Genomic DNA, 21962 nt, shown 5'->3' on the forward strand with positions numbered 1-21962 from the left:
TCCCCTAGAACTTAGAACTACTTAAACCTAACCTAAGGACATCACACACATCCATGCCCGAGGCAGGATTCGAACCTACGACCGTAGCAGCAGCGCGGTGCCGGACTGAAGCGCATAGAATCGCTCGGCCACAGCAGTCGACTGCGCGCCTTTCCTTGGGGACCACGTCGACCCCTGCATGCAATGTGTTTTTCTTCGGCACGGTGGCATTCACCAGCAGGACAATGCACCGTGTCGCACAGCCCGCAGTGTACGTGCGTGGTTCGAAGAGCACCACGATGAGTTTACTGTGCTCCCTTGCCATCAAATTCCCCGGATGTAAACCCAATCAAGATTCCGTGGGACCACCTCGATGTGGCTGTTCGTGTCATTGATCCTCAACCGTGAAACCTAGCGCAGCTGATCACAATACTGGAGTCGCCATGACTCCACATTCCTGTCGGGATCTTCCAGAACCTCGCTGACTCTCTTCCTGTACGTACAACGCTGCAAAAGGCGGTTAATTAGGCTTCTGACAATTGGTCACACTAATGTGTCTGGACAATGTAGTATTTTAAAGATACATCTAGCTGTTGTGATTCATTCAGAGTTCAGAAAAAAGAAACATCTGACACTTAAGAAAATGCCCCACAGCTACTTCTTATAGACTTCTACAGTGCGTGCGTGGTCAGTTATTATTGTTATAATTATTCTGCAATGGAGCCAAACATAGATGATATACTACTATAATCAAAACATTTATCCCTAAGAGGACTCAGTATTATGTGCATCGGTCTCATGTGCTTGGTATCAATATAACTTTTGTAATTCAGGAGTCATATTTCTTTAATTTTCCGAGATGACTGATCCTCTTATTTCCACTGACCGTGATTTTCACATTTATGGGTCACATTACAGTGTCGATATGTGTTTTTTCGCCATCATTTTTCATTCCTCTATCACAGTGGGCTGTTAGCAGCTAAATATGCGATCATCTGCTATACAGACTTTAAATGCAAGACAGTTGAAAATAAAAATTAAAACACGATGAGAGTCTAGGTTTCGTTTAATGAAACAGGCCATCTTGATGTGATGATGAATAACGGCGATGGTGGCGAAGTCCATGATATATTCCTTTCTGTTTTCTAAGACAGTTTAGTGCAACATTGTGTTATCCAGCTGGTACATAGTAATAAGTAATGTTGCCTACTTGAGTGAACTCGGTCGCCTGACATAGAGCTGACTGTTGTATTTCTTCAAGCATCTTTGCGGAACAGTATTTCCACTGACTCAACGGAAGAAATTCTTCAGTAGTTTTCAGAACAAATCTGAGACACAGGAACATAAACGTACCTTGTACTACATCATTTACATAATAACTTATTGGTTGGGCACCCACAGCAAAACTTCTACATATTGAATAAAAACCGCTGCTGTTATTGTAAATCCTTTTTTGAAGGCACGATCTGTTCGCAATTTTAAATTACATCATCAGGTGCAACCTGAATAAAAACAAGAAAAAAAGCCGTAAATAGTTTTATGCAAAGACCATATGACAGGGGCAAATAGTGTAGTGAATAAACGGACTGACTGGATATCAAAACATGGGCCCGCGGGGGCCGTGCATGCGCTAAAATGGCTCTACGGCTTAACTCAGTTTGAGAATTTAGTGTTTGAAGTTCATCATCATCATTATTTACGATGTTGATCTGTATGGAGAAGGTTGCTTACATGTTGCCACAAGGATCGACACGAATCAAAATTACGAGCCTCCTTGCCTCGTACAGTTGATGACGGTTCAGTGCTATTGGCGACTCAGGGACGGGGTATGCTTCCCTGCATCACATGACCACCGCGGCACCATCTGTGCTGTGCTGTACTTCTTATCCATGTAACCCGTGGCAGAATCCCTCCCTCGAAAGACTGGCTATGGAATCACTTCTCATTTATCTAAAAAGTTGTTCGTTTTGCTTTTTCATTGCATATCTTGGAGCTACTTTCCCTAGCGGCTGTTTTATGAGCCCATCGTCCTATGTTGGACTATTCGCCTGAACTGTACAACTACTACAAGCCGATATTGTGGCTACAGTAACTAGTATCTAAATTTCATAGCCCGGCTTTGAAACAGATAAAAACCATAAATTAAGTCAAAGGAAGTGAAATCCTTGTCATTTGGCTAAACAAAATACATATTTTGTCGTCATGATTTCCACCTCAAAATACAAAATCACCTGTTCCAAATTTGCTCTAATCCTGAATTGTACAATACTCAGGAATACTCTCTTTCTTACTATTAAGCAAAAGCCCCAGAATTCACAACACAGCTGCTAACAGTTCTAAGATCTTCAACCACCTAACATTATCCATGCCCAAAAATGCCATTCGTCCTAATCGGTCTGTGCTAAAGTTAAACGCATTATCCTTCCCTATAAACTTCATATTACTAGAGAGACAAGCACTCCGGCCCACTTTCTGCGTCCGCATGCATGCTCTCCACGATCTCGATTTTATGCCAACTCATATTTTCCATTCCTCCTCGTATTTGTATAACTGTGTATGTTATGTGCCAAAATGGCCAGTCACTTGACTTAGAATCCCACCACACCATCATTCATAGTTAGAATAACTGTGATTTCCCTGAACCGTTTAAATGACTACTGGGATGTTTACTTTGGAAACGACTCTAGCTATTTCTTTCCTATACATTGATCTCTGTCTGTAATGAACTCAACATCTCTGGAACACCAAAGCCTGATCTACCTTCCTTTGAACCTAAGCAACTACATTTTGCCTCAGGATGAGGCGGACAGATGCTTCACACTATATGAAATTGTCGTTGTCTGAAGAGCACCAGGATGAGTTTACTGTACTTCCCTGGCCACCAAACTCTCCGGATTTAAGCCCAAACGAGAATCTGTGGAACCTCCTCGGTCGGGCTCTCCGTGTCATGGATCCTCAGCCATGAAACCTAGCATAGTTGACCACAGCACTGGAGTGACTTCATATCCCAGTCAGTGCCTTTCAAACCCACATTAACTCGCTTCCTGCACGTCTCGCTCCACGAAAGATAATTAGGTTTCTGGCCATATTGACATAAAGTGTAGTTCTGCAACCCTAAATATTTATGAATTACTATGTACTTAATGTGTGATATAAAGATCATTTAACTATCTTCCTGGGTGTAAGAATCTGTACAAATGTTAGTGAATTAGAAGCATTTTCAGCACAGTAAAATTGTCTCAGTTGTAAGGTGTAATAGGTTAGCTGGCAGCAGGTTTGAGATGCTTACAAACAGGGAGATCGTAGGTAAGGCATAAAGCTAAGGGAGCAGGGTGTTATTTTTAACAGACAGGCTGATGGTGAGGTATTTACCAAAAGGAAGTTCATGCGGATGACGGAGGGCTGGAGCAGCAGGTGGAGAGCAGGTTGTGTAGGACCAAAGCGGTTGGCAACTCAGGCAGGTCGGAAGTGGCAGAGAGATGCCCTACCAGGAGGGAGAACACGCATATTGTAGAGAGCCAGTGCTGCAGGATGAAGAAAAAATTAGGTTTCGCTCATCCCAGAGGGCTCAGAAGCTTTGCAGCTGACACCGGCAGGCCAGCAGTGGCTGTGAGATGTCTATCACGAAGGTTAAAGCTATAGGGCAATGACGAAGTTGTGTGCAGCCCAGCAAATATGTAGGTGCAACTGGCAAACACAGCCAGAACGACAGTGGCTGTGAAGTGCTTATGAGGAGTACAAGGTGAAAATTTAGTGAAGGGAGGAGGTAGAGCACAGAATAGAATGTGTGCAAGCACGCCAGCGTTTCGTTTAAAGTACGTACCAAAAGCGAGAGAATGCATGCTGTAGAAAGTAATTAGCAGTAGGGCAGAGAGCAGGTTGGGCACGCCCTAACTGTATGAAAAGAGCACCAGCTGTGACTGGGAGGCCTACAGCGGCGGTGAAATTCTTGTCAGGACGTACAAAATGCACATGGTCGAGAGCCAGAACTGCAGGATGGAGTGCATCATAGCAGGATGCTGGTCTGTTGATTTGGGGAAAGGGGCCAAACAGAGAGGTCTTCGGTCCCATTGGATTAGGGAAGGATGGAATAGGAAGTCAGCCGTGCTGTTTCCTGACATTTGCCTGAAGCGATTATTAAAATTGCTACACCAAGAAGAAATGCAGATGACAAACGGGTATTCATTGGACAAATATATTATACTTGAACTGACATCTGATTACATTTTCACGCAATTTGGGTGCATAGATCTTGAGAAATCAGTACCCTGAACGACCACCTCTGGCCGTAATAACGGCCTTGATACGTCTGGGCATTGAGTCAAACAGAACTTGGATGGCGTGTCCAGGTACAGCTGCCCATGCAGCTTCAACACGATACCACAGTTCATCAAGAGTAGTGACTGGCGTATTGTGACGAGCCAGTTGCTCAGCCACCATTGACCAGACGTTTTCAATTGGTGAGAGATCTGGAGAATGTGCTGGTCAGGGCAGCAGTCGAACATTTTCTGTATCCAGAAAGGCCCGTACAGGAACTGCAACATGCGGTCGTGCATTATCCTGCTGAAATGTAAGGTTTCGCGGGGATCGAATGAAGGGTAGAGCCACGCGTTGTAACACATCTGAAATGTAACGTTCACTGTCCAAAGTGCCGTCAATGCGAAGAAGAGGTGACCGAGACGTGTAACCAATGGCACCCTATACCATCACGCCGGGTGATACGCCAGAATGGCGATGACGAATACACGCTTCCAATTTGCGTTCACCGCGATGTCGCCAAACACGGATACGACCATCATAATGCTGTAAACAGAACCCGAATTCATCCGAAAAAATGACGTTTTGCCATTCGTGCACCCAGGTTCGTCGTTGAGTACACCATCGCAGGCGCTCCTGTCTGTGATGCAGCGTCAAGGGTAACCGCAGCCACGGTCTCCGAGCTGATAGTACATGCTACTGCAAATGTCGTCGAAATGTTCGTGCAGATGGTTGTTGTCTTGCAAACGTCCCCATCTGTTGACTCAGGGATCGAGACGTGGCTGCACGATCCGTTACACCCATGGGGATAAGATGCCTATCATCTCGACTGCTAGTGATACGAGGCCGTTGGGATCCAGCACGCCGTTCCGTATTACCCTCCTGAATCCATCGATTCCATATTCTGCTAACAGTCATTGGATCCCGACCAACGCGAGCAGCAATGTCGCGATACGGTAAACCGCAGTCGCGATAGGCTACAATCCGACGTTTATCAAAGTCGGAAACGTGATGGCACGCATTTCTTCTCCCTACACGAGGCATTACAACAACGTTTCACCAGGCAACGCCGGTCAACTGCTGTTTGTGTATGAGAAATCGGTTGGAAACTTTCCTCATGTCAGCACGTTGTAGGTGTCGCCACCGGCGCCAACATTGTGTGAATGCTCTGAAAAGCTAATCATTTGCATATCACAGCATCTTCTTCCTGTCGGTTAAATTTCGCGTCTGTAGGACGTCATGGCCAGTAGTGTAAATCAGGTGGCCAGGCACAGGTTTCAACCGTTATCCTACCGAATGTGACTCCATTGTGATAAACAATGCGCCACCCTGCTCGGTAGTGGAATGTGTGCAGCTAAGAGAGCACTCAGCCATGGAAGCTGACTTAGGCAGACCAACTCTGCCTGTGAGATACCTACCTGGGGGAAGAATGTGTGAATAACAGAGGGTAAGGGTGGCAGGGCGAAGAGCAGGTTATGTGCAGCTCGATGAAAGTGCAAATGCGACAGCCATAGTGGCATTTACTGTGAGGTACTTGTCTGTAGGTGGAGAGCCAAGGGAACAAAGCGGGCAACAGGTTATGTACAGGTAAGAGTGCATGCAAGCATGGCAGCTCAAACAAGCAGGCTGATTGTGGCTGTGAGGTATTGACTGTGAGGGAGAGTGCACATATGATGGAGAGACAGGGTAGCAAGGTAGACAGCAGGTTGTGCTTGCCTCAGAGAGCGCACAGCTGCAGCTGCTGGGACAGGCTGGCCAGCAGCGGCTGTCAGTTGTCGCTTGCTGGAGAGCCAGGGCGGCAGGGCAGAGAGCATGTTGCGCGTGGCTCAGAGTGTGCGAGGCGTGGCAGCTGAGACAGGCTGGCTGGCAGCAGTTGTGACGTACTTACCAGAAGGGAGAGCGCGCGCATGGTGGAGAGCCAGGGCGGCAGGGCGGAGAGGAGGTTGTGCGCCGCCCAGAGCGCGCGCAAACGCGGCAGTTGAGACAGGCAGGCTGGCAGGGCCACCAGCTGGTTGCGGTCGAGTCGCAGCTCTTGAAGCCTGCAACAGTAGACACACCACAATAGATTCGGCGTGAGTCAATATATCCTGTGTTAGTAGTACAGGAGCAATAATAATACACAGCAGTGAATCTGTCGACTTTTTCTGGGTGGGCACCACAGCGCTAATAAATCTGAAGAAAGACGTAGTTCCATTGGTGCATAATAATGTTCAATTTTAAAATTCAACCTGGTGGAGTGATGTCTGTTTTGAGATCTGACTATCATGGATATTGCTTAGATGAGCCGCTACCTTGGTGGGAGAGCGCTCAGGTTTATTGAACTAAGGGATAGGTCTGTGTGGACCATTAACGTGGCGTTGTCCGCTCTTGTTGTCGCTGTTGTGTTTAGAAGGGCAGTTTACAATGCTCAGTGCGTACATTCGCATATAGAACATCTTTGCTAAATGCATAAACTAAAAACTAAACTCCGTCCGAACCAGCCTTGGAAGGCCCACCGGTACCGACCGGCCGCCGTGTCATCCTCAGTCCACAGGCGTCGCTTGATGCGGATATGGAGGGGCATGTGGTCAGCACATCGCTCTCCCGGCCGTATGTCAGTTTACGAGGCCGGAGCCACTACTTCTCAATCAAGTAGCTCCTCAGTTTGTCTCACAAGGGCTGAGTGCACCCCACTTGCCAAAAGCGCTCGGTAGACCGGGCGGTCACCCATCCCAGTGCTAGCCCAGCCCGACAGCGCTTAACTTCGGTGATCTGACGGGAACTTGTGTTACCACTGCGGCAAGGCCGTTGGCAAATGCATAAACTACTCTACCTTTAAATACGCTCATAGACAACTATAGCATAGATCTATAGTGACAACGACGTAAGTGATAAAAATACTGTTGCTGGAGTGCTGCCGGCCGCTGTGGCCGAGCGTTTCTAGGCGCTTCAGTCCGGAACCGCGCTGCTGCTACGGTCGCAGGTTCGAATCATGCCTTGGGAATGGATGTGTGTGATGTCCTTAGGTTAGTGAGGTTTAAGTACTTCTAAGTCTAGGGGACTGATTACCTCAGATGTTAAGTCCCAAAGTACTTAGAGCCATTTGAACCATTTGTGCTGGAGTGCAATCTGTGCATGATTGATTACTGTCAGATATTCTTCGTTGTAACAATGGTTTGATTGGCCACATAGCAAAACAGTGCTCAGTAGACCTATGCTGGGCAACAAGATGATGTTTCCGCATCCTGAGAAACTAAAGACTGCGAACCATTTAGTATGCATCTCCTCCTTTTTCTTCTTTTTCCTAGCGTTTATCCCATCTAGTAAAAAAGTGTGCGATTTTTCAGGATGACCTTCCTGAAACCACTCCTCAATGTCACCTAAGGGAGGAGAGACGGATGTGTTATCTATCTGTGAATCATGTAAGCTTCGTTCTGTGTGTTACTGTATTTCAAATGTTTATATTTGCATGCGACCTTGAATTGTGGCAGTGACGTGGTATTTTCCTGTCCACCCTTATTTCCGAACGTAATATTAATCTACATGGTCTAGTCACATTAATGTGACCACCGCCTATGTTCGATGTCAGCGTGCAATAACCACTCACAGATGGTAAGTGGAGGGTATATAAAGCGTGAAGGTAGATGCGAGAATCAGTGTAGTCGTTGTCGTAATGCGGAAGCGGAGCGATTTATCTAACGTCCAAGAGGGCATGGCCATTGGCTTTAGGATCAAGGGTGGAAACATTTCCGAAACGACAAAGTTTGTAAATTCGTCGCCTGCTGCCGGGGTTAAAGTGTACCATGCGTGGCAAAATGGTGACACCAAAAACGGACGCCGAGGCAATGTGTTGCACCACAGGCCGTAGATGACTGTCGTGAATGACGGCTGTGGAGATGAGTACGGGCGAACAGATGAGCAGAAGATGAGCAACTGACCGCCCAGGTGGTCCAAGGGGCTACCAACAGTGTCTCTTCAACGACCATCAGCGAATGTTGCTATGTATGGGACACCGCAGTGGGTGCCTGGTCCTTGCACCAATGCTGACTGCTTCTCATCAGCGGCAAAGGCTGGAATTTGCACCTCAGAACCGCAACGGTACGTCCACTGAGTGGCGACAGGTAGCCTTTTCTTATGAATCACGTTTTATGCTCCATCGGAGAGATGGACGTTGGCGTGTATGGCACGAAATGTCTGAAAGCAAAGGGTTCAGTCTGGAGGAGGGAGCATTATGGTATGAGGAATGCTTCCGTAGCATACGCTGGGTGATCTCATCCTTGAGAACCGTGTCCACCCCAGTATGAAGTTGGTTGTTCCTCGGCACGATCGCATTTACCAGCAGAACAATGCAACGTGTTACACAGCTCGCAGTGTACGTGCTTAGCTCGAAGAGCTGCAGGATGAGTTTACCGTACCCCCCTGGCCACTAAAATCCCCGGATTAAAACCCAATCGAGATTTTGTTGGACCAGCTTGATGGGGCTGTTCGCCCCATGGATCCTCCAACGAGAAACCTAGAGCAGCTGACCAAGGCACTGTAGTCTGCACGGCTCCAAATCCCTGTCGGTACCTAAAAGAACTTAACTGACTCTCTACATGCACGTACAACAGCAGTACACGCTGCAAAATGTGATTATTGAGGCTTTTACAGAGGATCACATTACTGTGACTGAACAGTGCATTAAGTTAAGGAGGGCGCAACTTATTTTATAACAGATCATAAAATATGCTGCTGGAAACCTGCAATTTATTGATGCTTTTTCTTTGAGCCGTCAGTCTTCTGACTGGTTTGATGCGGCCCGCCACTAATACCTCCCATGTGTCAACCTTTTCATCTCACAGTAGCACTTGCAACCTACGTCCTCAATTATTTGGTGGATGTATTCCAATCTCTGCCTCCCTCTAGGTTTTTACCCTCTGCGACTCCCTCTAATATCATCGAAGTCATTCCCTGATTTCTTAACAGATGTCTTATCTGCCTCTCCCTTCTTCTTGTCACTGTTTCCGTGTATTCATTTCCTCCCCTATTTTCTAGAGATCTTTCTCATTCCCTACCTTAACAGTGCATCTAATTTTCGACATTCTTCTGCAACACCACACTTCAAATGGTTCTATTCTCGTCTGTTCCGGTTTTCCTGTAGTCCATGTCTCACTGCCATACGATGCTATGCTCCAAACGTATATTCTCAGAAGGTTCTTTCTCAAATTAAGACCTATGTTTGATAGAAGATTTCTCTTAGACAGGAATGCCCTTTTCGCCAATGCTAGTCTGCTTTTTGTGTCCTTCTTGCCCTGTCTACCGTGGATTATTTTGTTGCGTCGGTAGCAGAATTCCTTAACTATATCTACTACCTGATCACAAATCCTGATGTTAAGTTTCTCACTGTTCTCGTTTCCGCTACTTATCATTACTTTCGCCTTTCTTCGAGCTATTCTCAATCAGTATTAGACTGTTCACTCCATTCAGCATGTCCTGTAAGGCTTCTTCACTTTCACTAGGGATAGGAACGCCATGAGCAAATCCTTTCGCCTTGAATTTTAATTCCACTCTTGAACCTTTCTTTTATTTCCGTCATTGCTTCTTTCATGTATAGCTTAAACAGTAGGGACGAAAGACTGCAGCCATGTCTTCTATTATGTCAGCAGATAAGTCTTTCCCCACATAGAGATCTTTAATGTACTCTTTCCACCTATCTCCTCTCTCCTCTGCATTTAACAGTGGATTTCCCATTGCACTCGTAATGTTACCACCCTTTTTCTTAGTTGCAACGAAGATTGTACTGACTTTCCTATATGCTGAGTCCGTCCTTCCGACCATCATATCTTTTTCGTTTTCTTCACATTTTTCGTATAGCCATTTCGCCTTAGCTTCCCTGCACTTCCTACTTATTTCATTCCTAAATAACTTGTATTTTTGTATTTCTGAATTTCCGTGAACATTTTTGTACTTCCTCCTTTTATCGGTAAACTGAAGTATTCCTTCTGTTACATATGGTTTCGTCGCAGTTACCTTCCTTGTATCTAAGTTTTTCTATCCAACTCCTGTGACTGCCCTTTGTAGAGGTGTCCATTGCTCTTCAAATGAACTGCCTACTCAGCTATTCATTATCGTAGTATCTATAACCTCAGATAACTTCAAGCGTATCTCTTCATTCCTTGCACTTCGTATCCCACTTCTTTTAGCATTGATTCTTCCTGACTAGTTTCTTAAACTTCAACCTACTGTTCATTACTACCAAATTTTGATCTCAGTCTTCATATCCCATTGCGTACGCCTTACAATCCAATATCTCATTTCGGAATCTCTGCCTGACCATGATGTAATCTAACTGAAATCTTCCTGTATCTCCTGGCCTTTAACAACTATACCTCCTCCTCTTGTGGTTCTTGAACAGAGTATTCGCTGTTGCCATCTGACACTTACTGCGGAAATCAATTAGTCTCTCTTCTTCACCCGTAACCCTTACTTTTACTCCTTCCCCTACAACCGCATTTCAGTCCCCCAAGACTCTTAAATTTTCATTTCCGTTTACGTACTGAATTACCCGTTCAGTATCCTCATATGCTCTCCCTGCCTCCTCTTCTGCTGCTTGCTACGTCGGCATGCATACCTGAACTATTGTTGGTGTAGGCGCACTGTCGATTCTAAAGAGAACAACACTATCACTGAACTACACACAGTAACTCACTCTCTGCCCTACCTTTCTATTCTTAACCAGTCTTACTCCCGTTATACCATATTATGCTGCTGTTTATATTACTCTATACTCGTCTGACCAGAAATCCTTGTCTTCTTTCCATTTCACTTCACTGACGCCCTCTATATCTAGGTTGAGCGTTAGCATTTCCATTTTCAGATTTTCTAGTTTCCCTACCACGTTCAAATTCCTAATATTCCATGCACCGATTCGTAGAGTGTTATCCTTCCGTTGGGTATTCAATCTTTATCTCATAGTTAGCTCTCCTTTGGCGTTTACCTCCCGGAGATGCGAATGGGGGACTACTCCGGAATCTTTTGCCCATGGAGAGATTATCATAACACTTTTAAAGTACAGGCAACATGTCCTGTGGATAAACGTTGTGTGTCTTTTGCAGTGGTTTCCATTACTTTCTGTATCCTCACGCCGTTGATCACTGCTGATTCTTCCGTCTTTTAGGGCAGTGTCCCACCCCATGGGCAAGAGTGTTCCCTGAACCTATGTTCTCTCCTGCCCCTTCTTTGACAAGGCCGTTGGTAGAATGACGGGGACTTCTTATGCCGGAAGTCTTCGGCAGCCATTGATGGTAATTTTTATTCATAATGTAAGGGGTGGCGGGATTCGAACGCGGACGTTACCCCTAGACCACGAGAATGGGACTTAACCACCCCAAAATACGACGTATGATTCGTGTGTTATGTGTATCAGAACTCATGTAGGCGAGTGACAGCCGTGTCTGACGATCGATACGCAAGGAGGCGAGGCGTGGCTGCAGGAGAGGCGAATCCACTAGTGTAGGCGGAAGCTAGGTCCCGTAAAGGGGGGGGGGGGAAGAAATGCATCGAATATTCTAGATGGATGGTGCAGGAAAGAGACAGTTTCAGCGGGAACACCCCTTGACCCTACAGGTTTGGAGAGAGGACATTGTCCTTCCGTAAGAATACGTTTTTGGGGTATCCATCACTATTAAATCTCCGCACCGAGCAGCGGCGCGCTCCATTAAGCGCGGCCGAGAAACGCATCGTTGGCCGCACTTCTCCGTGCGTGGCCCGCTGCTAACATCGCACGCAGCCTTCGCGCGCGCGCACTTCAAACCACTGCGAACTAATGTAAATCCACCCGATGATCGAGGTTTAAACCTTTGAAACGCGTCGTGGAAATAAATAGAACGGTGACTGGTAACAGTAAACTTGTTGTTTCATTTAATGTCAATAACAGTCACGGTAAAGCCTAACCTAAAATGTTCGCATTTAAAGTTCTTGATGTGCTATTCAAGGCAGCGGACGTTCTTGCAGGGAACTTTGTGGACACACTGCACACAGAGCAGTGAACCGCTCCCTGAGGTGTGTATGAAGCCACGAGTCATCTAAACAAACCACTAACCGTTTTAACTCTAAACCATTAACCATTTTAATTCAGATCATAGTGATAACTTCACAGGCGGAAGAAATTTTCTCAGAGTTTCCTAGCTAGTGTTGACAAAAATACTGAAGTTTTTGCACAGTTTAGATTTCCTTACATTGTTTATAATATCGCAGAAGTTCTTGTTTGATAATACATTCATTCTTATCGTCAGTTAAATATTTATTATGTGCACTTTTCTACATTTCCTTCCGGGTAGGTACTGAATGTCACTCCGCTTGGCACCGTGTCCTTCTTCTCGTAATTTACACACCATCGAATTATTCAACTTTCGCTTTTGCTAGGGTGTCCCGCTGCCTTTCTGTACCTCTTCAACGTCGAGTGGGGCTTTTCCAATTCACGTGACCAAGTCAGTTCCCATTACTGCCGGGACTACGGTTCATTTAACTGAAATGCAGAATGTAGAATGAAATGCAGAATGCATAACGTGGCCTTGGTTTGAACTAGATGTTCTGTCTCCCACTTTAGAAGCATACAAGGAGACCATCCGGCATGGTAAGTAAAGTTCATAGCTCGGATGTCAATCCCACAAAGCAGTTCATTACAACTCTCCAACTTTGAAGGTTTCCATGGACCTTTAATTCACTAAAAATAATACGATATTTTTCGACAGGTCCCCTGGCTCACTCATTAGCAATGGAGATTGGCAATCGGTAATCAATAGATTACAGGTTCAAAACTCGTTATGATGTCTTTTTCTTGCATTTTCCATTCAGTTCGAATAACTGCCTCATTTATCTACAAAATTCATCAAATATACACCAGTTAACACGAATCTAATTATCATTGTACTATCAAATACCGATACCACCCCATGGGCATCAGTTGGCAATGGAATTGCAAGTTCCTGTTAGGTGATAATAGTGGTCGCGCAGCATCTGGCGGACCCAATGAGCCACACCCACAGAGCCACGCCTCCTGAACTCTGAACCACAAGCGCCCTTTGCCATTCAGTTCGAATACCTGCGTCATATATCTACAAAATTCATCAAATATACACCAGTTAACACGATATAGGACGGTCGGCGGAAGCCACTTGGCTCACTTGCACTTAGAGCCTCGTTGCTATGACACCATCATTCGCGCTTAGTACAGCGAACCTCATCCTAGTTGCTGTTGTAGGAGCTGGATCATAATTCTTGCTACGATGTTTGTAATGCATCTTCATTTGCCTGGAGAAATAAAAAATAAATCTTCTCTTTGTTATGTTAACTTGTTCACTGATCATTTCTGCTCCTGCCCAGCTTTCCTGCGACAACAGTTGGCCCACCACCCTGTAGCCCGCCTCTCCGTACCACTGTGTACGAATTCGTGCACAACAATCATTTGTATGAAAAATACACGTCTTCGTTTTTCGGATTGCATATTTCATACAAAATTCCAGTTTTCACTGCAAATATGACGTCTTAAGCATCGATAATTTATAAAAGATTCTTAATCATTTTGTAATGTTTTTGTATTTAAACTATCTTTTATAAAATATCGACAATTAAGAATTAATATTTGCAATGAGTGAGAATGTAATTAGAAATAAAACATTCATTTGTCGTAATAATTATGATTATGTATGTGGCAATTAGCATATATATAATATGCATATATTTAAATGTGCAGCCGGCCGCGGTGGTCTAGCGGTTCTGGCGCTGCAGTCCGGAACCGCGGGACTGCTACGGTCGCAGGTTCGAATCCTGCCTCGGGCATGGGTGTGTGTGATGTCCTTAGGTTAGTTAGGTTTAAGTAGTTCTAAGTTCTAGGGGACTTATGACCTAAGATGTTGAGTCCCATAGTGCTCAGAGCCATTTGAACCATTTTTAAATGTGCAGGGATTCGAATTGAACTAAAAAATAAAACGAAAATCATTGATCCATTTATTACCCGATTACCATTCTCCACTGGTAAAGAGTAAGCCATGCCACCTGTCGAGAAAATCGCCTTCATTTTAGTAAATTGATGGTCCACGGAAGTCTTCAAAGTATATTTTCGAGAATATTTGCGAGTTGCACAGAACTGCTTTGTGTGATTGATATCCGAGTTTTGAACTTCACGTACTACAAAAATAAAAAAAATTACAAAAATCCCGCTAGTCTCTTTGTTAGTCACAATCGTCTAAATGAGGAAGGCCGTGTCGGGATCTGAGTGAGTCCTCCTCAATGCGTAACCACTGAACCACGTCGCGCAGTGGAGATAAAGACGACCCTCCTAATTGGGACCTTCTTCAAGGTGGTGCGACGGCTAAGATAAGTGGCAGCTTGTGGGGAGAGATAGGCGTATAAACACAGATGCAGGTGCAGGCAGCCTAGAGATAGAAGTGTAAACACAGCGCCGGGCAGCCTTGTCCCCGCGCCGCGGCCGTGGGCTGGCGGCCGTTGGCGCGACCCGGTTGCTCGCGCACGCATGCGCCGGCACGCGGCCTTGCTGGCGTGGGGCAGCTTTCCCCGCGGCTATAACACCTCCAGCTTCCTGGCGGACTTCGTCGTCCACCGACCCACACCACTGTCTAGGATCACTGGTCACCCCCTCTTAACTGCAGCACACGTCCTACCTTCGTGCTTTGATTATGATTCGTAGAGGGCGGATTGATATTTGCAAAAATAATGGCTAAGTGCGAGTAGAACTCCCGCTCTAAGAGTCATGTGCATACACAATTATGTATGTAGATCGTTCATCTATACGGGGACTCAAGAATGTTAAAGATTTTTGCTTGGTTATCGACATCGGTACTGGCATTATACACTACTGGCCATGAAAACTGCTACACCACGAAGATTACGTGCTACAGACGCGAAATTTTACCGACAGGAATAAGATACTGTGATATGCAAATGATTAGCTTTTCAGAGCATTCACACAATGTTGGCGCCGGTGGCAACACTAACAACGTGCTGACATGAGGAAAGTTTCTAACCGATTTCTCATACACAAACAGCAGTTGACCGGCGTTGTCTGGTGAAACGTTTTTGTGATGCCTCGTGTAAGGAGGAGAAATGCGTACCATCACGTTTCTGACTTTGATAAAGGTCGGATTGTAGCCTATCGCGATTGCGGTTTATCGTATCCCGACATTGCTGCTCGCGTTGGTCGAGATCCAATAATATTGAATCGGTGGGTTCAGGACGGTAATACGGAACGCCGTGCTGGATCCCAATGGCCTCGTATCACTAGCAGTCGAGATGACAGGCATCTTATCCGCATGGCTGTAACGGATCGTGCAGCCACGTCTCGATCCCTGAGTCAACAGATGGGGACGTTTTGCAAGACAACAGCCATCAGCACGAACATTTCGACGACGTTTGCAGCAGCATGGACTATCAGCTCGGAGACCATGGCAGCGGTTACCCTTGACGCTCCATCACAGACAGGAGCGCCTGCGATGGTGTACTCAACGACGAACCTGGGTGCACGAATGGCAAAACTTCATTATTTCGGATGAATTCGGGTTATGTTTACAGCATCATGATGGTCGCATCCGTGTTTGGCGACATCGCGGTGAATGCACATTGGAAGCGTGTATTCGTCATCGCCATACTGGCATATCACCCGGCGTGATGGTATGGGGTGCCATTGGTTACACGTCTCGGCCACCTCTTGTTCGCATTGACGGCACTTTGGACAGTGGACGTTACATTTCAGATGTGTTACGACCCTGTATCCTTCATTCGATCCCTGCGACACCCTACAGTTCAGCAGGATAATGCACGACTGCATGTTGCAGGTCCTGTACGGGCCTTTCTGGATACAGAAAAATGTTCGACTGCTGCCCTGGCCAGCACATTCTCCAGATCTTTCACCAATTGAAAACGTCTGGTCAATGGTGGCCGAGCAACTGGCTCGTCACAATACGCCAGTCACTACTCTTAATGAACTGTGGTATCGTGTTGAAGCTACATGGGCAGCTGTACCTGTACACGCCATCCAAGCACTGTTTGACTCAATGCCCAGGCGTATCAAGGCCGTTTCTACTGCCAGAGGTGGTCGTTCTGGGTACTGATTTCTCAGGATCTATGCACCCAAATTGCGTGAAAATGTAATCACATGTCAGTTCTAGTATAATATACTTGTCTAATTAATAACCGTTTATCATCTGCATTTCTTCTTGGTGTAGCAATTTTAATGGCCAGTAGTGTATTAAGCCCAAGTATTCTAAGACCTCCGAAAATGTTTTAAGTTTAAATGTATTGTGTTGTCACGCATCTGCTATTGTAATTCCTGGGAAAAAGGGAATTAACACACACAAAGTGTTTTTTTCTTGTGATATGGTTACAAATTAACAATTTTCGGACTTTGCCTTTCCTGTACTGTGAAGCCTTGCTTCTTGCCAAATTTCATGATTCTAGGTTGACAGGATGTACCTTATAGATTTTGGCGAGTGAATTTGCAAATATCAAAATATGTGACATGAATGACTGCATCTTTGGTTCAAAAAATGGCTCTGAGCACTATGGGCCTTAACATCTATGGTCATCAGTCCCCTAGAACTTAGAACTACTTAAACCTAACTAACCTAAGGACAGCACACAACACCTAGTCATCACGAGGCAGAGAAAATCCCTGACCCCGCCGGGAATCGAACCCGGGAACCGGGGCGTGGGAAGCGAGAACGCCACCGCACGACCACGAGCTGCGGACCAGCATCTTTGGATTGCATTGATGTAGAAGCTTTGATTTTTTCGACTGCCAAGTATGTGGCATAAATTTTAACTTGATACGTCTACTCGTTTCCGAGAAAAAGGGTTCTTAACAATCGGACGGACAGACAAACAACAAAACGATCCTATAAAAGGTTCCGTTTTTGCCAACTGAGGTACGGAACCTTCAGAAGAAAGCTTGCTTTTAGGAAGTTAAATGGCAGCAGTGTGCAACAAAGTGATAGTAGTAGGTTGCAGCAGCCTTCCTCAGGTGTAGATTGGTTAGTGTAGATTGGTTAGCTGAGTAGTAAGTTCTCCAAAATATTGGATTTCAAAAGGTGTCGTACTACTACCGACCTCATGTTTCTTACATTGTACTGATCCTAGAATACCACTTACACCGGTTGGGAGAGAGCGAGGGGATCCACAGGCGTCTACTCGTGGCGTATATGGCCTGCTGGTAATTTGTAGCCCACTGAGAAGCGATGACAAGGGTGTTTGAGCCGTGTTTTTCTTCTGTTCGTTACGAAGGAACGACGGCAGTTGGGTCTGCGCTGTTGGTTTAGCCGCTCGCCGCTGTGTCCGGTGCTCCCTCAGCCCTGCCATCACGTGCCGGCGTAGCTGGCAGCGAGGACGCCAGCAGCTTGTAACCGGTCTCTCTAGTTATGTTGCTAGTCTGTTTCTTCTCTGCTGGCAGAATACGACGTTTTTATACAAACTTATTCCCAGTCACCTGCGAAATATTTTATTTTGTTGTAATAGTCGTGTTTTTCACTGCAAGCTTTACAGTTCGATTTAAAGAAAATACGAGAAACTGTGAAAGCAACCAGTCAGGGTTCTCCTTACAACTAAAGAATCAAAACTCCACAACAAAACACATCCAATATATTTTACAAATTCTACGCAATGCCTAAAGTCCCTACTATGAACATTTCGGAAGAATTAAAAAAAATGTCGTGTGGCTAGGGCATCCCGTCGGGTAGACCGTTCGCCGGGTGCAAGTCTTTCGATTTGACGCCACTTCGGCGACTTGTTTGTCGATCGGGATGAAATTATGATGTTTAGGACAACACAACACCCAGTCCCTGATTGGAGAAAATCTCCGACCCAGCCGGGAATCGAACTCGGGCCCTTAGGATTGACATTCTGTCGCGCTGACCTCTTTTTTTTAAATCTCTATTTGTTTGCTCTTGGTCGTTGAATCTGCTCGGGGCGGCCGTTGTAAGACATCCGTTTAAGTTCGTTGTTGATCGACTAACTCAGTTTTTTTTTTCTTACAGAGGGCAGGTAACCCTCTGACGGAACACGTTGAGCTACCGTGCCGGCGTCACTCAGCTACCTGGGGCGGACTCGGAAGAATTTGTAATTTAACACATATGGACAAATATATCAAAGACTTCCTCGACGAACAAACCCATTTCAAAAATAAAAAAAAAACTATTTAGAATACTCTATTATAATTTTAAGAAAAGAAAACGAATAAAAACCGACGGCCGGAGTGTCCGAGCGGTTCTAGGCGCTACAGTCTGTAAGCGCGCGACCGCTGCGGACGCAGGTTCGAATCCTGTCTCGGGCATGGATGTGTGTAATGTCCTTAGGTTAGTTAGGTTTAAGTAGTTCTGAGTTCTAGGGGATTGATGACCTCAGAAGTTGACTCCCATAGTGCTCAGAGCCATTTGAACCATTTTTGAATAAAAACCACACGACGCACAAAACAAAAAAAACAGACAACCTTTAACCGCAGTTAAGAACAAAATTCTAATATCTACGATATACAACCGCCATCTCTGACATCAGAGATACGGTATACTCTGTAAACGGAAATCACTACAGGAGTGAGAACTGTCATTTTATCTGTCAAAAATAGTGTTCTATGTAGACGAAATTTCGTGATTCATACAGCTTGTCACTAGACAAATATTTGCTCCAAGATGGCACTATGACCGTCGCTCCACCTGCACTTAGGTCAAACTGAAAAAACAACTTTACACGAAACACACCTAGATTAATTAATAAGTAAGCTATATTAATTGTAACACGTGTACTTGACAATGGCATACTAGCCGAAACAAGCTTGTAATGAAGAAATACGACGAGCGCAAGAAAATAAAATATTTTGCAGCTAACTGGGAATCAATTTATATGAAAACGTTGCTAGAGTGCTTCAGGATTTCCTTTGCCTCTTTATTTACATGATCATATGAGCGCGTAACGAACGATTAGCTGATCGCTTTCGGGATCCGGGGAGGTGAGTTTGTCCCGAATCGAATTCGCAACCCGCGTAAACGTCGAGGGTTGGTGAGCTGGTCAGCCTGGATATGGTTTTTAGGCAGTTTCCCACCTGACTACGCAATTATCGAGCTGGTACCGGCATTCCGTCTTAAGCTGCGTTCACAGTGGCACCGACAGTGGTCGTCAGACAACGTCGCCTGACCTCTCCCGATGACATCGGCTGGCAGCGTGGTCATAGTGCGTCCGATCTCCTTCGTCAGTTTTGGGCAGGATACAGGAGGTTGCGTTAGGTTAGAATCTATTCTGTGTATGAAGTAGGTTAGATTTTAAACTCTTAGGGTGGGGTGGATACTATGACACCTCTGTGCTTGGATACGAGTACTGTACCGAGCGAGGTGGCACACTCTGCACTCGAATTCGGGAGGACGACGGTTCAAACCCGCGTCTGGCCAACCAGAGTTACATTTTACGTGATTTCCCTAAATCGCACCAGGCAAATGCCGGGATGGTGCCTTTCAAAGGACACGGCCGACGTCCTTCCCCATCCTTCGCTAATCCGATGGGAACGATGACCTCGCTGTTTGGTTTCCTCCCCCAAATCAACAAAAAATGGCTCTGAGCACTATGGGACTTAACATCTGTGGTCATCAGTCCCCTAGAACTTAGAACTACTTAAACCTAACTAACCTAAGGACATCACACAACACCCAGTCATCGCGAGGCAGAGAAAATCCCTGACCCCGCCGGGAATCGAACCCGGGAAGCCGGGCGCGGGAAGCGAGAACGCTACCGCACGACCACGAGCTGCGGACAAATCAACAAACTAACGAGTGTTGCCTCGCGGCTTCTGCTATTAAAGAGAAGCCGAGTGCATGTGAATGAGCTTTCGTCTCTCGTAGAGAACGTGGCGAGTACTATACAATCTGTCCTCTGTTATCGGAACAACCAGACAGGTTTTACGAATGTATGAGATGACGGGAGAAACGTTGTGTTACATATTCGAGGTAATACGTGGTGACTTTGAAATAGCCGGCCGGTGTGGCCGAGCGGTTCTAGGCGCTACAGTCTGCAACCGTGCGACCCGTACGGTCGCAGGTTCGAATCCTGCCTCGGGCATGGATGTGTGTGATGCCCTTAGGTTAGTTAGGTTTAAGTAGTTCTAAGTTCTAGGGGACTGATGACCTCAGAAGTTAAGTCCCATTGTGCTCAGAGCCATTTGAACCATTTCTGACTTTGAAATGCAAGTCATAAACACTATTTCTCGCTGTATTTATTTAAAGTTGTGCAGACGTACGTCAATTAAGCTTCAATGACTGTCATTTAGCACACGAATTAAAAGCAAGCATAAAGTCTAGCATTAGATACTCTGAAAACGTAAAGCACTTAAAAGTGGAAGTATATATCGTACACTACATCTGCAAACAACTTCACATTAACAAAATCACTACCCTACTGGCATAAAACTCCAGTAATCAGTAAAAATAATGATTTGTAACAAAAAATGACAAAGCGCCACAAAAAACCCATTGCAGTAGCTAAAAGCATTCAAAATACTCCACCCTTTTCATTTGAACTAATTAAAATTTCCAATAAAGGTTTTGTCTCTTCGATGTTTCAAATAAACCTGCGATATCAGTCAATACAATCTGAACTACGTACATCCCGATTATGATACACTCCTGGAAATGGAAAAAAGAACACATTGACACCGGTGTGTCAGACCCACCATACTTGCTCCGGACACTGCGAGAGGGCTGTACAAGCAATGATCACACGCACGGCACAGCGGACACACCAGGAACCGCGGTGTTGGCCGTCGAATGGCGCTAGCTGCGCAGCATTTGTGCACCGCCGCCGTCAGTGTCAGCCAGTTTGCCGTGGCATACGGAGCTCCATCGCAGTCTTTAACACTGGTAGCATGCCGCGACAGCGTGGACGTGAACCGTATGTGCAGTTGACGGACTTTGAGCGAGGGCGTATAGTGGGCATGCGGGAGGCCGGGTGGACGTACCGCCGAATTGCTCAACACGTGGGGCGTGAGGTCTCCACAGTACATCGATGTTGTCACCAGTGGTCGGCGGAAGGTGCACGTGCCCGTCGACCTGGGACCGGACCGGAGCGACGCACGGATGCACGCCAAGACCGTAGGATCCTACGCAGTGCCGTAGGGGACCGCACCGCCACTTCCCAGCAAATTAGGGACACTGTTGCTCCTGGGATATCGGCGAGGACCATTCGCAACCGTCTCCATGAAGCTGGGCTACGGTCCCGCACACCGTTAGGCCGTCTTCCGCTCACGCCCCAACATCGTGCAGCCCGCCTCCAGTGGTGTCGCGACAGGCGTGAATGAAGGGACGAATGGAGACGTGTCGTCTTCAGCGATGAGAGTCGCTTCTGCCTTGGTGCCAATGATGGTCGTATGCGTGTTTGGCGCCGTGCAGGTGAGCGCCACAATCAGGACTGCATACGACCGAGGCACACAGGGCCAACACCCGGCATCATGGTGTGGGGAGCGATCTCCTACACTGGCCGTACACCACTGGTGATCGTCGAGGGGACACTGAATAGTGCACGGTACATCCAAACCGTCATCGAACCCATCGTTCTACCATTCCTAGACCGGCAAGGGAACTTGCTGTTCCAACAGGACAATGCACGTCCGCATGTATCCCGTGCCACCCAACGTGCTCTAGAAGGTGTAAGTCAACTACCCTGGCCAGCAAGATCTCCGGATCTGTCCCCCATTGAGCATGTTTGGGACTGGATGAAGC

General features: G+C 46.1%; 1 protein-coding gene and 1 pseudogene across 1 annotated transcript in view; both read right to left on the reverse strand.

Moving 5' to 3' along the window:
- LOC126156710 (protein phosphatase PHLPP-like protein) overlaps positions 1-21962 on the reverse strand; it is a 384170-nt gene that overhangs the window by 132706 nt on the left and 229502 nt on the right. The window contains exon 5 of the mRNA XM_049916328.1: positions 6125-6275. Coding sequence (XP_049772285.1) covers positions 6125-6275 — 151 coding nt within the window. The remainder of the gene's footprint in view (positions 1-6124; positions 6276-21962) is intronic.
- On the reverse strand, positions 6911-7028 carry LOC126163535 (5S ribosomal RNA; annotated as a pseudogene).

The sequence above is a fragment of the Schistocerca cancellata genome, chromosome 2 (genome assembly GCF_023864275.1).
Source record: "Schistocerca cancellata isolate TAMUIC-IGC-003103 chromosome 2, iqSchCanc2.1, whole genome shotgun sequence".
In the NCBI taxonomy this organism is placed as follows: Eukaryota; Metazoa; Arthropoda; class Insecta; order Orthoptera; family Acrididae; genus Schistocerca; species Schistocerca cancellata.